General features: G+C 49.3%; 1 protein-coding gene across 3 annotated transcripts in view; it reads right to left on the bottom strand.

Moving 5' to 3' along the window:
• Nucleotides 1-16,363, bottom strand: part of LOC119951456 (beta-arrestin-1-like) — a 117,831-nt gene that overhangs the window by 26,552 nt on the left and 74,916 nt on the right. For all 3 annotated transcript variants that reach the window (XR_005457633.1, XM_038774662.1, XM_038774661.1), the window contains exons 11-15: nucleotides 16,266-16,338; nucleotides 12,976-13,113; nucleotides 11,803-11,886; nucleotides 10,638-10,661; nucleotides 9,233-9,285 (exon numbers count right to left, since the gene is read on the bottom strand). Coding sequence is in view for 2 of the 3 variants with exons in the window: in XM_038774662.1 (XP_038630590.1) it covers nucleotides 9,233-9,285; nucleotides 10,638-10,661; nucleotides 11,803-11,886; nucleotides 12,976-13,113; nucleotides 16,266-16,338 (372 nt within the window). In the remaining variant the exon portion in view is untranslated. The remainder of the gene's footprint in view (nucleotides 1-9,232; nucleotides 9,286-10,637; nucleotides 10,662-11,802; nucleotides 11,887-12,975; nucleotides 13,114-16,265; nucleotides 16,339-16,363) is intronic.

The following is a 16,363-nucleotide window of genomic DNA, read 5'->3' as shown; positions in this document are numbered from 1 at the left end:
CCTGTAGGGCTCTGCCGTATTGCCCGGGGGCTGGCGCGGAGAAGAGAACCACCCGCGCATGCGCGAAAATACGCCGGCCGGTCTGCGCATGCGTGGAATCATGCTGGCTGTTCCGTGCATGCGCGAGATCACGCCGGCCGTTCCGCACATGCGCAAACACGTGCCGGCCCTTCATCGCCGGTTGGAGCGGCGCCAACCCCTCCAGCGTCCACCTAGCCCTCGAACATGTGGAGAATTCCGCACTTTCGGGGCTGTTGACGCCAGAGTGGTTGGCGCCAGTTTTCCCGTTGGCGTGGGGACTTAGTCCACAGAAGGGAAAATTCCGCCCCTTGAGTATTTTGTGCAATTTTGGTCTCCTAGTATGAGGAAGGACATTTTTGTTACTGAGGGTGTCCAGTGAAGGTTCACCAGACTAATTCCCGGGATGGCAGGACTGACATATGAAGAAAGACTGGCTCAACTGGGCTTGTACTCACTGTAGTTCAGAAGAATGAGAGGGGATCTCATAGAAACATATAAAATCCTGATGGGATTGGACAGGCTAGATGTGGAAAGATTGTTCCTGATGTTGGGGACATCCAGAACTACGAGTCAAAGCCGAGGAATAAAGGGTAAGCCATTCAGGACTGAGATGAGGAAGAACTTGTGAACTTGTGGAATTCTGCACCACAGAAAGCTGCTGGGGACAGTTCATTGGATATATTCAAGAGGGAGCTGGACATGACCCTTGCAGCTAAAGGGATCAAGGGGTATGGAAAGACAGTGGGAGTGGGATACTGAATTTGCATGAACAGCCATGACCATATTGAATGGTGGTGCAGGCCCAAAGGGCCAAATGGCCTACTCCTACACCTATTGTCTATGTTTCCTTGGTCAGCACTGCACTCCGTATGCTTCACCTAATGTCTATGTCTATGTATTTACATTGTGTATCTATAGTATGACTTCTGTTTTCCATATATAGTATGATCTGACTGGACGGTACGCAGAACAATAGTTTTCACTGTACCTCAGTACACATGAAGATAAATCTAAATTTGTATGGAAGTGACTTTGAAGCCATAACAGTTCATAGACCACTATGGTTAGCTTGTTCAACACTCCACATAGTAAACCTTTCATTTAAATACAGCATTGGACACTCAGTACAAGAGTATGAGTTACATGTTGAATATCAACCAGGCAAGATCAACCCAGCAGAGTATCCATTGCCAACAGTTATTTCCTACTAGTCTTGAGGAAAAGATCTATGTAAACCCAAATATGGTGTCAAAGCCACTGAAATAGCTTACATCAAAATGACAAAATAAGATGAGTATTTAGAACTATATGTGCTGGTTGTGGAATCACAAAACCGGAAAGACGTGAATGAAAGAGCGTCTACAAATAAAATCGCTTACACACTGCAAGGTCTTCACATTGTTCAAATGTTCAATGTTCACCATTGCAATCACATTTGATCTTGTTCTGTGCAGCTATTGTGTTATCATTCCACAGTCATTGAGGGAATGTGTTGTGGATGTAGCATATGAAAGTCACCAGCAAATTATCAAAACCAAACAGCTCCTGAGGGAAAAGGTATGGCTCCCAGGAACCGACCGCATGGTAGAGCACAAAATCAATCAGTACTTGCCATGTTAAACAAACACAATGTCAAATCTCACTGCTTCTCACGATGTCTGAACTATCTTCAGAATCATGGATTTTGTGGATGTGCCCACTGGTAAACACCTGTATGTTGTCAATGACAACAGATTCTCTGTAACGGCAATCTACTGCAACAAAAGGAGTTATCCCAAAGTTTGACCAGATTTTTTTCTTGTTTGGAATCCCTCAAACAGTGAGAATTAACAATGGGACTCTATTCAACAGCAATGAGTTTAGTAAATTCGCAAATTACCCCGGCTTCACTCATTGAAAAACTCACACCCCTCGGGCCAAGAGCGAATGGAAAGGTCAAGAGATTTATACATACCTTGAAAAAGGTACAACTAGCTGAGAGCAAGTCATGGAAGTTAGAGCCCTATCACTTTCTTCACAATTACAGAGCAACTCCTCCCTTGACTACCGGCTAGCCTCCAACTGTACTTACCTTTACACATCCTATGTATGCACATCTTCCTGAGTTACTTGTGGAGCTAATGACCAACATGTACGCGAACACAATCGAGAATAGAAGGATTGATTCAAAGTGATGTGTTGGCTAGTGTAGGCTTGAGAGATGAACAGACACTTCCAACACTGATGAAGGTTCAACTCAATTTTATTAACTACTTCTAACTAACTAACACACGATGACTGTGGGTCTAAATAATGTTAACTTGAACTAGAGACCTAAGCCTTGTCCGAACCAGTTGATTCTCTCAGCACGTGTTGTGAGTCCATGCTGGGCTGAATGAGTTTCTGTTACACTCCAGAGGCAGCACCCAGAATGAGCAGGAACCATGGTGCCCTCTGCCTTTATAGTGTGTGTATTCTAACTGGTGATTGGCTGCGGTGTTTGTACATGTTGATTGGTCCCTGTGTGTGTCCATCAGTGTGTGTCTGCACCGTGATATATTGGTGTATATTATGACATCCCCCTTTTATAAAAAATGTTGATCTAGGCATATGATAATAAATAGTGTGGGTGTGTGGAGAATGTACCTAGCTACGTGTGAGGTGCGAAGACATATGTACAAAGCTATCTACAGGGAACAAGACTATTTACAGAGGAAGTTGCCTGGTGCAGATGACTACCATGAACTGGAACAACCAACAAACCTATTTACAAATCACTGGATAATGAATAAATCTATTTACAAATCACGGGATAACGAATGCAACAATAAAGGATATAGGAAAAAAAAAACATTTCAGAGAGTCCACATGTGTGCAGAGTTCATAAGTTCAGTCTCTGAGGTGGGCAGCAAACTCTGGTTGACCGCCTCAAGGATGGGGCAATGGCTGGTGCCTCAGGAGTCGGGAGGGCTGTAGCACTGTCAGGAGCAGGCAGAGCGACCGGAAGCGCCACACAGTCCACGGCGGGATCAGTAGGAGAGCTGGTCGGAGGATTCCGTGACGACCCTGGAACCAGGCGAAGAGCACGCCTGTTGCGGTGCTGAATGGATCCATCCGGTAGGTGGAAAAGGAAGGAGCGGGGGGCCACCTGCCTTAGAACGACAGCAGGCGCACACCAGCCACCCTCCGGGAGGTGGATGCGAACCTTGTCGCGTGGATGGATGTCAGGAAGGTCAGCAGCCCGTGAGTCGTATGACATTTTCTGCAGCAGTTGAGACATGTGCATGCGGTGGAGCGCGGGGACATAATCGAGGTTGGGAGCAAGAATTGATGGCACCGTCGTTATGAGGGTGCGGTTCATTAGCAGCTGAGCAGGCGACAGGCTGGTGGAGAGCAGGGCGGAGCGATAGGCCAGCAGAGCAAGATGGAAAGCTGAGCCAGCATCGGCGGCCTTGCTGAGGAACCGCTTAACGATGTGGACCCCCTTTTCCGCCTTCCCATTGGATTGGGGGTATAGGGGACTGGACGTAACGTGTTCAAAATTGTAGTGTCGGGCGAAGACGGCCCATTCCTGGCTCGCGAAACATGGGCCATTGTCTGACATGACCGTCAGCGGAATGCCATGTCGGGCAAATGTCTCCTTACACGCCCTGATCACAGCCGAGGATGTGAGGACGTGCAGCCTGATGACCTCTGGGTAACTGGAGAAGTAGTCGATGATGATGACGTAGTCCCTGCCCAATGCATGGAACAAGTCGATGCCCACTTTGGTCCAAGGCGATGTGACGAGCTCATGGGGCATCAGGGTCTCCCGTGGTTGGGCGGGCTGAAAACGCTGGCAGGTAGAGCAGTTGAGCACCACATTGGCGATGTCATCATTGATGCCCGGCCAATAGACGGCTTCTCTGGTCCTGCGGCGGCACTTCTCGATGCCTAAGTGTACTTCATGGAGTTGCTCCAACACTAGCTGGCGCATGCTTTGTGGGACGACGATGCGATCCAATTTCAGGAGCACCCCGTCAACGACAGCCAGGTCATCGCGGATGTTGTAAAATTGCGGGCATTGACCCTTGAGCCACCCATCTGACATTAGGCACATCACCCGCTGCAGAAGTGGCGCTGTCTCACGGCGAATTTGCATCAGTCATGCATCCGTAGCTGGCAAATGGGAGGCTGCAAACTGGACGTGAGCAGAACCTGCCAAAGGGTGTGCTGAAAGTACACAGCTTCCTGCTTGACTCATCTAGTTGGATCTGCCAGAAACCCTCCGAGGCATCCAGTTTGGAGAACAGCTTGGCGTGGGCCATCTCGGACGTGAGCTCCTCAGATTTCGGAATCGGGTAGTGCTCCCGCATGATATTCTGATTTAGATCTTTAGGATCAATACAGGTCCGCAGCTCGCCGGACGGCTTCTTGACGCAGACCATGGAGCTTACCCCATCTGTGGGTTCCGTGACCCTGGAAATGACTCCTTGGTCCTGGAGGTCCTGATGCTGTTGCTTGAGGCGGTTCTTGAGGGGCGCTGGGACTCTGCGAGGTGCGTGAACGACAGGCATGGCGTTGGGCTTGAGTAAGATTTTGTACGTGTAGGGGAGTGTGCCCATGCCTTCGAAAACATCATGGTATTGTTGGATGATGGAGTCGAGTTGCGCCCTAAAGTCTACGTCAGAGGATGCATGGCCATCGCTTGAAGAGTGAGAGTGTACCCTCTGCACTAGGTGGAGCAGCTTGCATGCCTGCGCACCAAGCAAGGAGGCTTTTGAGGCAGCAACAATCTCGAACGGGAGAATGACTGTGTGAGCACGATGTGTTACCTTAAGGCGGCAGGAGCTGCTGGCGGCAATGGCATTGCCATTTTAGTCCAGCAATTTACACGCAGATGGCAGGACAGCAGGCTGTACACAAAGCTTGCGAAAATCAGACGACGCGATGAGATTGGCAGAAGCGCCAGTGTCCAGGCGGAACCTGATAGGGGACCGGTTGACCATAAGGGTGGCACGCCACTCATCATCCTGGCTGACGCTGTGGCCGTGGACAGGTTCAGTGCCACGCTTGGGGGACATCCTGTTAGTAGTAATGACGCCAATTTGGAACGGGACCTGTGGGTCATTGCAGGCACAGTCGGAGTCAAGGTCTAGAGTAGGTTCATTGATGGCAGGCTGGATAGCCCTGACGTCTCTGTGGGGCTGGGTGGACCTTCGAAAAGCAGCAGGCATGGAAGATCTGCACATTGCAGCATAGTGACCTCGTTTGCCACACTGCAGGCAGCGTCGGGACTTTGCGGGGCATTGCTGCTTTAAGTGGGCGGAGCCGCAGTTGCCGCACGCCGGAACTTCGGGACGTTTGTCGCGCCACCGCGCATGCGAGCACCTGCGCAAAGCGGTCTGTAATGTCAGCACGCTCGCTGCGTGTGAGCGCGGGACACCGCGAAAAACGCGCGAAATGGCCGCCATCGTTGAGGTTCAGAGCCTGAAGAGATTTTATCATTTGGACCCATTCTGCCTCGTAAGGGGCTTGCCGTGCTGTTTCAGCAGCCTGGATGCATGAGTAGCGTGTGGAGGCATGTTCATGAAGCACACAGGTCTCAATGGCCGTAGAGAGAGTGAGCTGCTTTACTTTTAGTAGCTGCTGGCGCAGGGGCTCAGATTGAACACCAAAAACAATCTGGTCACGGAGCATGGAGTCGGAGGTGGACCCGTAGTTGCAGGACTGCGCAAGGACGCGGAGGTGGGTGATAAAGGACTGGAAAGGCTCGTTCTTACCCTGAGTTCGCAGCTGGAACATGTATCTCTCGAAGCTCTCGTTGACCTCGACCGCACAGTGGCTGTCGAACTTCAGGATTATGGTCTTGAACTTCAATTTGTCCTCCCCCTCATCGAAGGTGAGCGAGTTGTAAATGTGCAGAGCCTGGTCACTGGCTGTGAAGAGGAAGAGAGCAATCTTCCATGCGTCCGATGCAGCTTCCAGGTACCTGGCTTCGAGGTACAGATGGAAGCGCTGTTTGAAAAGTTTTCAGTTGGAGCCCAGGTTCCCTGCAATGCGGAGAGGCGGCGGCGGGCGAACAGAGTCCATTCTGTAGGATGGCGCGAGACTGGTGGAAGGCAGATCACTGAAGGGTAGGTCTCAGAAGTGCGAGCATTCCTCAACTCCTGGTATCATGAAGTGTTGGCTGGTGTAGACTTGAGAGATGAACAGACACTTCCAACACTGATGAAGGTTCAACTCAATTTTATTAACTACTTCTAACTAACTAACACACAATGACTGTGGGTCTAAATGATGCTAATTTAAACTAGAGACCTAAGCCTTGTCCGAACCAGTTGATTCTCTCAGCACGTGTTGTGAGTCCATGCTGGGCTGGATGAGTTCTTGTTACACTCCAGAGGCAGCACCCAGAATGAGCGGGAACCGTGGTGCCCTCTGCCTTTATAGTGTGTGTATTCTAACTGGTGATTGGCTGCGGTGTTTGTACATGTTGATTGGTCCCTGTGTGTGTCCATCAGTGTGTGTCTGCACCATGATATATTGGTGTATATTATGACAGAAAGTAAATGCAGAGCTGCACTGTTAGAGCCGGAAGGTAAAGTATTTGTGAAACATGATGGTCATGTTGGAAAGTAAACATTATGACATTCAGCCGTTAATTGTGACCAGCACGAAAGTATCGTTAATCATTGCAAAGCACAGTTCACAAATCATCACAAGAAACACATCATTCATCAAAGCACTGAAAGCATCATTTATAAGCATCAAATCTGATTCCAACATCAACATCTCAGATGAAGAACATAAGTTTATTGCAACCACAACTGAGGTTATCCAATATCCTATTTGTGAAAGAAAACGTCCAACATACTTAAGTGATTATGTTACGAAGTGAATTATTTCCAGTTGGTGAACAAATCTATCCTGGGTGCATTAAGTTAATATCAAGTTTGAATAATAAGTTGAATGTTCAAGTCATGCTTCAGTTTATTATTAACACTTTGGAGACAAATTATTGAAACACGTTATGTCTCTCATTTACCAAGAAGAAAGATGCAGTGCTGTAGCGTTTTGAAAACTGCATCACTTCAAAGTCCAGAGTAAGTATTTAAAAAACTTAGTTGCAGCCTATCATGGGACACCCCTCAGACACACAACCCCTCCAGGAGATGCACCAAAAGATGCCCGATCTGCCCTGAACCCCAACCCCCTGCCCGACCTGAACCCTCACCCCATGACCCAATACCCCCAACCTCCCAGTCCGGCGCACCCTTCCTGGTTCAACCCCACCTCCGGTCCCACCCCCTATTCACCCTGCTTCGAACATCTTCCGGTTTGATCCACCCTTACTCCGGTCAAAACCTCCCCTGTAGTCTGGCCCCCTCCCCTCTGTCCAAGCCTGCCACCCTCCGGTCCAACACCACGCCCTCCTACTCTCCAGTGCGACCCCCTTCGCCTGTTGCTCCACCCTCCCTTGCCTGATCCACATCCTACCCTACAGTCCACCCCGCCCCCTCCCACCTGGTCCACCCCATTGGTCCACCCCATTGGTCTGGTCTGCCCCCTCCCATTTGGTGCGGCCCGCCCCCTCCTGCCCAGTGTCTTCTTACCCCTTCCATCTGGCCTGCCCGCACCCCTCACCCTTTCGGTCCATCCTGCCCCCGCTTGGGTCTGCGCCACCCTCTCCTGTCTGCACAGCTCTGCTCCCTTCCTGCTTCCTCCTCCCTGGTCCACCCCACCACCTTCCCGAACATCCCCTCCTGTCCCTCCTGGTCTCCCTCCCCCACCACCTCGCCTGCCCCCCATATGACCCTCCGTACCCCACTCCAGACCTCGCCCGCTCCTAGTTTCCACCCACCTCCTGGCCTTCATACCGCGCCCCTCAACTCCCCATATCCTGGTTCCCCAAACTCTCTCCGGATTGCCTGAGCCACTCAAACTTCCCTGCTCCCTTTTAATTGTCCCTTTCAGCATCCCCTTTACAGCAGCAAGTGCCGTAAAAAGGGATGTTTCTTACCTCTCTGTGCCCTAGTTACTTCACGCCGATACAACCGGGAGCACCCTTTGCTGCTCCTGCCTCACCCAGCCTGAGTAAGGAAGGTTGGGCGAGACAGGGGCTTTGGAATTACAGCGTTCATCTGGTGTAGCAATCGCCCGCGATTACCTCTCTGAGGAAAAAGGTGCAAATAATAGACTGCGGTAGGGAAGGTTGAAAAAGTGGTTGGGTTTTATGAATAGAAGTCTAAATGTGCAAAAGCAAGGATGTTTTCATGAGTCTTTATAAAAGACTAGTTCAGCCTCAACTGGAGTATTGTGTCTAGTTGTGAGCACTGCACTTAAGAAGGTGTGAAGTCTTCAGAGAGAGTACAGAAAGATATAATTATCTTTATTATTGTCACAAGTAAGCTTGCATTAACACTGCGATGAAGTTACTGTGAAAAGCCCCTTGGCGTCACACTCCGGCGCCTGTTCAGGTACACTGAGGGAGAATTCAGAATGTCCAATTCGCCTAACAAGCATGTCTTTCGGGATTTGTGGGAGGAAACCGGAGCACCCGGAGCAAACCCAAGCAGACACAGCGAGAATGTGCAGACTCCGCACAGACAGTGACCCAAGCAGGAATCGAACCCGGGACCCTGACGCTGTGAAGCAACAGTGCTAACTATTGTGCTACCGTGCCGCCCTCCCATGACAATGGCTCCAGAGATGAGGGGCTTTAGTTATTGGGATAAATTAGAGGAGCTGGGATTATCCTCCTTGAAGAGAAGTTTAAGAGGAGATTTGATGGAGGTGTTCAAAATCAAAATGTGCCTGGACAGAGTGTTTGGCGAGAAACTGCTCCCATCGGAGCAATGGGCTGAGACCCAGAAAACACCGATAAATGTGATTCGCAAAGAAATGTCATGAGGAAAAGTTTTATTCAGCAGTGAGTGGTTAGAATCTAGAATGCACTGTCCGAGGGTGTGTCCAAGACAGATTCAGTCGTGGCTTTCAAAAGGAAATTGAATAATTATCGGAAGAGAAACAATTTGCAGGTTTATATGGGAGGGGTGGGTGATGGGATAAGCTGAAATGAACTTCAGATACCAGGTGTGAACTAGATGTTCTCTTTCTGTCCTGTAACAATTCTATGATTCTATGATACATGTGTCAGGATTTTCCTAAAACCGGAATTGTTATTTGCCCTGGTATTAGAATTGGGATCTGCTCAAACAAAAACAATACTCTGGAACCTAAGCTTACTTACCCTCAGAGGGTTTAGGGTGCATCAGATAAAAGGGGACATCCACAGACACCTCACTAAAATATAACAGAAACAAACTGCATCACATAAAAGCAGAATACATTATAATAATCAGAATCTTCAATGATTGACAAATATCTATTGACCAGATTCTCAACTTGACCAGCCATATAAATGCTAAGCCCAATCTTCCAATATGTGGAGAGGCCGCCGACTCAACATACTTTGCTGATGAGCCTCAGGTTCCTGAGCAAGTCCTGATGTACACAATTCCGAGGTACTTACAGGGGAAATTTACAGTTTTGATTGCCAGTTTTACTCTGCCCAGAATGCTCAATGATACCAATGACGGGGTTAAAAAGGGTGAGGGGAATAACACTATCAGGGGTCAGGGGGGTAACACTGTTGGTGGTGAGTGGTGGTGAACACTACCAGGGATGAAGGGGAGGGTTAACACTCTCAGGTGTGAAGGGGGGTTAACACTGCCAGTGGGGCAAGGCAGTTTCAGAGGCTGAAGCAATGAACTGAGGACAGCCCTTAATGGGTTTGTCTTCAGTCCAACTTGAGAAAGGAGGCCATGACTGCCCTAGAATTATGTTTGACGATGTGCACCCTGACAGTGTAAGCCCCTGCATCTGTGCTGAAGCCAGCATTGGAAGGTGCAAGGGCTCTAGCATAAAATGGTAAGTGGATCTAGGTCAGCGTCTGACGTTTCGAAACTGACGGGAAGCTCTGGGCCCATGGCTACTGGAACAGGGCTGAGGCTGTGAATGTTGCAGTGAGTAACCCACCTCTTGACTCCCCTAAGTCGGTCCACAAGGCACATGTCAGGAGTGTGATGGAATACTCCCCATGTGACTGGATCAGTACAGCTCCAACAACACTCAAAAAGCTTGATGCCACCCAGGGCAAAGTAGCCCGCTTCATCAACAACTCATTCAACATCTTAAACATTTACTCCTTCCACTACCGGCACAGGGAGGCAGCAGTGACTACCACCTACAAGATGTACTGCAGCAACACCTTCAGCAATTCTTCCCAAATCTTCAAACTCTACCACCTAGAAGGACAAGGGTAGCTGAACGGTGGGAACATCACTGATTGCAAATTCCCCTCCAAGCCAGACACCATTCCACTTGGATATATATCACCGTTACTTCAATGTGGTGTAAAATTCTGGAAATGCTTTTATAACAACACCGTGAGTGTGCCTTCACCACATGCACTGTGGCTCACCAACACCTTCTCAAGGACAATTAGGGGTGGGCAACATGGTCACCTCGCTGATGGACAAATCTCACGAATGAACAAAAATAAAACCCAACAGCTAATTCCGCTGTGGCACCATCGCTATGAAAAACAATACTCGGGATTATTGAATATTGATGGCTGGTGAATTCTTGCTGACCTTGAAGTGAGATCTCCCAAGATCCTGAGGAAAGAAAAACAGAAAGAGAAATAAGAACACAAATAAATGATTGATAATTAAATATGTGACCGATATGGGCTTATAAATTGATCCGTGTGCCTCCCATTTTACATACTCCCCTCAGTGTGGCAGGCGCCAAGTGTCTTCCCATTTCCAATTGGAAATGTGTTTCCCCGTGATAAGGACAAACAAAAGGGGTGAAGCCGGCATTAGGTGCTTCACATGTTCCACAAAGTGGGCAGTGTTTTTGGCCTGCACAAATCTCCTCCAACTCTATTTATTTCATCTCACCACATCAATATAAACCTCTCTCCCTCACGTCTTTGTCCTAATTCCCCTGAATTGCCAGCAGAATCTGTCTAGTGATGACAAGAAGAGCTTAGGTTCCAGTTGAATCGAGACTAAAATGGCTTCAGCTAGGCTATTATACAGAGAGGCAGGGCGGTCGTTTAGCTCAGCTGGCTGGTCGGTGATGCGGGGAGGCGTCAACAATGCAGGTGTTCAATTCCTGTACGGGTTGAGGTTATTCATGAAGGCCCGACCTTCTCAATCTTGCCCCTTGCCTGAGGAGTGGTGACCCTCACATTAAATCACCAGCAGGGGAGGGCGAGTGGACCATGGTGACAGTTACACTTAGAATAGTTAAAGAGTGCTTCAATTGAGCCAAGGAGTGGAAAAGCTGATCACTATTCACTGTTGGGTGGTTTGTATGCCCGCTTGTCAGGGTGAAGATGGTAAGTGGATTGACATGGTACACCAATGATTGAATGGATTTCTGGACTTTACAATGAATGACAACTTGAACAAGGTGCCAGAGGGACTGGAGCTGTAGGAAACATCATTCTGTACGTTCAGGAGAGGAGAGAAAACTGACAAGAGGAAAACAAAGACGTATGAAAGGCTTTCTACTTGAGTGTCTCTGGAAGTTGTGGGACCGCTATACAGAGTATCAGGCAGTAGCAAATATGAAAATCAGGTTTGCTAGCTATCTGTGTTCAGGATTATGTCCAGAAATGTTTAAAATTGAACCCAGAAATGATCTAATCTAAAGAAAGCTTTACTTTGAAACAATTAGGCTATTCCGCCCCATGTAGATTCAGCCATGGAAAGAGGTGGCAGCACTGATTGAAATAAGGTTACTTACCCTCCACGAGAGACGACCACCTTCACTTTAAACAGGTAAGACACAATGATTCCGAGGACCTCTTTATCCTGGCCTTCTCTAAACCTATCAAGATTCAGAATCAGAAGTACAAGTGGGAAAGTGATTGCGATGGGAAAGGAAATCATAGACAATATAGAAGATGGGTTGGATTTTCCGGTCCCCCAGCCCTGTGTTTGTCAGCGGTGCGCCTTTCACTGGTGGCAGGATTCTCTTTTCCCACTGCTGGTCAATGGAATTTCCCGCTAAAGCCGTCCCATGCCGCTGGGAAACGCAGCGGAGTGCGCTGCCGCTGGGAACAGATAATCCCAACGACTGGGATCGAGGCCATTCAGCCCCTCGGGCCTACTCCGCCATTTCAATATGATCATGGCTGATCATATTGGCACTGAGGTGGATCAGATATCAGGTCGGGATAATATGCGGTGAGACATTGGATAGGGATGAGACTGTCGGACTTGAATTGATGATGGGTCACCAGGCGTGCGAAGGGGGATGGTTGTGGAGAAAACAATGCAGGGTTGAATTGGTGGTTGGACAGCAAGATTGAAGGGGGAGAATGGGACAGAATTTTAACGGAAGACTCCCCTCGTTAATGAAACTTTGCAGGTGAGGGGAAGAAAAATAAATCCCAATTGCTCTGCTGAAATTAAAAAAATAATAATTCTTGAGATGTGGGATAGCATGTGTTGCCCAAGCCTAATTGCCATTGAACTGAATGACTTGCCAGGCCATTTCAGAGGCCATTTTTCAGAGTCAACCACAACATTGTCACATGTAGGCCAGACCAGGCAAGGATGGCAGATTTCCTTCCCTGAAGGACATCAGTGGACCATATGGGATTTTAACGACAATCAACCACAGATTTGTGGTCATCATTAGGCTTTTCATTCCAGATTCAAATTTCACCATCTGCTGGTGGGATTTAAACCCAGGTCCCTGGAACATTACCCTGGATCTCTGGATCACTAGTCCTGCGACAATACCACTACACCACCACCCCCCCTTAAATTCGTCGACAAATGTCCATATGCTGTTGATCAGTATTCTGGATTTCTCAAATTTCTAAAACCTAAACTGGATTCTTGCGAGAATTAACAATCAGTTTGTGTGTGAAGTGGACAACAGAAATAGGTTGTCAGCTGTGGCACTTACGTGGTACTAGAGGCTAGGTTTGTGTCCTGATGTTTGAGTTTGCCGTCCAAGGCTAGGCCTCGTTTTTGCCGGTTGTCTTCCAGGGTAGGGGTAAGGCTGTAAACTTTGGTGAAGGTAGAATTGGGAGCCACAGTGTCACTGGAATCACACACAATATAAATGATAACATTTTACAATGTTAAACAGGCCTGGTTACAAATAATTTTCAAAATGGGTCGGGTGGGAAAAGATGCAATCTCCTTCTTATATGTTCAGTTTACTGGTCAGAGCTACAACATTCATATTTCACTACCAGTGTTACCTTTCTTAAAAAAAAGGTATTAATCATTTTCTCCTCATGCCATGCATCATTCTCTAGAGGCAAAGGCCAGCTCCCAATGCTTTACTAACTCAAGGCCGAGAGCTATATCAATGTGACCTCAAATGATCCCCTGGTTATCCCTCCATTTTCCTTTGTGAAGGAGTGCTTATTTTCCATTGTGGCTTCCCATGGTGGAACAGGTTAAATTTGTGAGTCATTATTTATGGAACTGAAATGACAGAGACTCAGACTTATAGCAGAGAAAAGTGAGCCAGTGCTCATTGTACACACGCACATACACCCATGTGTACACATATTCATACATATACACACACACAGCGAGGACCCGGCCTGCCAAAAACCTGTGACCAGCCTCGCTAACCCTAGACCACCCTCCACCAGGCCCCCCAGCCCCAGACCGAGGCCCCCCCCCGCCAGCGGAACAGCTCTCCCGGACTGTGTGCTGTTTAGCTCACAGGGCTAATCGCTGGCTTTGAAAGCAGACCAAGGCAAGCCAGCAGCACGGTTCGATTCCCGTAACAGCCTCCCCGAACAGGCGCCGGAATGTGGCGACTAGGGACTTTTCACAGTAACTTCATTTGAAGCCTACTCGTGACAATAAGCAATTTTCATTTCATTTCATTTCATTTCATTTCACACACACACACATGCATCCACTCATGTGCACATGCACATGTGTACAAATGCACAGGTCTAAACACATTCACCCAAGCAACGTGATATTCCCTGTACTGATTAACATAAGAGGCGGGATTCTCCCCTACCCATCGGGGAGGGCTGTACCGGCACCGAGGCGTGGCGTGAACCACTCTGATGCCGGGCCGCCCGGAAGGTGCGGAATTCTCCGCATCTTCAGGGGCTAGGCCAGCACCAGCGGGGTTGGCGTCGCGTCAGCCGGCGCTGAAGAGCTTGGCACTGCGCCAACCGGCGCCAAAGGGCCTCTGCCAGCTGGCGCGGGTTGATGCATGCACAGGTGGGGTTCTTCTCCACACCGGCCATAGCGGAGGTTGACAGCAGCCGGTGCGGAGGGAAAGAGTGCCCCCACGGCACAGGCCCGCTCGCAGATCGGTGGGCCCCGATCGCCGGTCAGGCGACCATGGGGGCACCCCCCAGGGCCAGATTCCCACCACGGCCCCCACCGAGGACTCTGAGGCCGCCCATAGAGCCAGGTCCCGCCGGTACGGACCTGGTTTGATTTATGCCGGCGGGACCGGCTGACAACGGGCGGCCGCTCGGCCCATTGAGGAGTGTAGAATCGCTGGGGGGGGGGGGGGGGGAGGGGGCACTGCCAATGGCCCCCGATCAGCACGGTGTGATTCCCACCCCCGCCAAAACCCCAGCACCGGAGAATTTGGCAGCCAGTGCCGGGCGGCGGGGCGGGATTCACGGTGGGGGGTCAGAGAACCTTGCCCAAGATTCCTTTCCCTCTGAACACAGCTAAGAATTGGAACCATTTATCGGCCTCCAGTCATTCAGAGGAACCAGCTTGGACAACCAAATCTATCCGTTTCTTGATTCTTTTCTTCGGCTGACTTAAAAAATTAGAAATAGAATCTTGACGGCTGTATTGGTAGAAATTATAAAATAATCCCGATTAGAATGAATGAAACATTTAGTGGTAGATAAACCCCACAGACCTCTATTTCATGATGATCAAAGACATTTTGGGCTGGAGTCTCCAATCCTGTGGCTATGTCCGCAGGATCGGTCTGGTCTTATGACCAGAAAGTGGGCGCTGCTCCCGCACCGATCCTCCGCCCGGTGAAGGCCAGCAGCCGCGCCATGTAAAGTCCCAGGCTTCACCCGTGTTTACGGCCGGAGAATAGCTGGGTCCGTGGCTGCGCATGGCGGCGGCCACGCGAGGACCCGGCCTGCCAAAAACCTGTGACCAGCCTCGCTAACCCTGGACCACCCTCCACCAGTCCCCCCAGCCCCCGACCGAGGCCCCCCCGCCAGCGGAACAGCTCTCCCGGACTGTGGCGGCGTTGGACTCAGTCCGCAGCCGCCACGTGAGGTCCCCGAACGGTGTTAGCACACGCGCGCGACGCCGTCGGGGACTTGGCCCATCCAGGGCGGAGTATCGGGGGAGGGCCTTAGTTGATGTCCTGAGGCTGTCCATATGGTTTTTGAGGGGCGGAGCATTGCAAAAACAGTGCCACCCCCCCAATTCCGGCATAAACAGGGATTATCCGGCCAATCGCTGAATGTGATTTCGCTGTTGGCAATCGGAGAATCCTGCCCAGGTATCTCAATCTCCCAAAAGAAATCTGTGTATTTCCTGGGAGTCCCTCCCCGTCTTTCACCAGCTGTGTCAAACTAGGTGGAAGCTCTCTTTACTTGTGATGTGACCATCAATTCATTTGAGACACGATAGGAAGTAAACTGTGGCCTTAATAGACTTACAATTGAGCCTGCCTGCGACCAGAAGAACTGAGGGCAGACTCACAAGGCTGCAGCACTTTATACTTCCGGTAGTGGGAGGGCCATGTGTGGAGCCATGGGCGGAACCGAGGGTGGAGCCCTGTACAAGCTCTTCATCTCCCCCTGTGGGCAGAGCCTCGCAACGGCTCACAGAGAGAGCCCACAAGGACACAATGCTATACAGTGTGAACACAATATTATACAGTGTGAATTACATGATGTACATTCACCACAACTTGACTTAGCTGAATACAACTCTCCTTCTCTTTCTTGTTTCCTATTTTTTCCTCCAGGATGTATTGCACTCCATTCGTTCCCCTTCTGGAGGAAGCTGATAAAGTTCGGTGTAGCACATTGAGGTGAAAATCAAATTACATTTCCACTACTGAGATCTCACACATTGATGCATCTAATTGCAATGCAATGTCTCTCACACACACCACAGTGTACAAACACACACACATATGTACACATATATACAAATAGACATACAAACACTCCCACAGAGCACTGAGATGATTCATTTCCCAATGCATCCGTAACTTACTTTGGTTCCTCCGAGCAGACTGTCTTTGCGTATTTGTCAAGTTGATAGAGGACTACATTCGTGATCTGATCAACTGATTAGACAAAAGAACAATGTAA

The sequence above is a fragment of the Scyliorhinus canicula genome, chromosome 17 (assembly GCF_902713615.1).
Source record: "Scyliorhinus canicula chromosome 17, sScyCan1.1, whole genome shotgun sequence".
NCBI lineage: Eukaryota > Metazoa > Chordata > Chondrichthyes > Carcharhiniformes > Scyliorhinidae > Scyliorhinus > Scyliorhinus canicula.
Note: the sequence above shows the minus strand (reverse complement) of the source record. Positions and strands in the feature narration are given on the sequence as shown.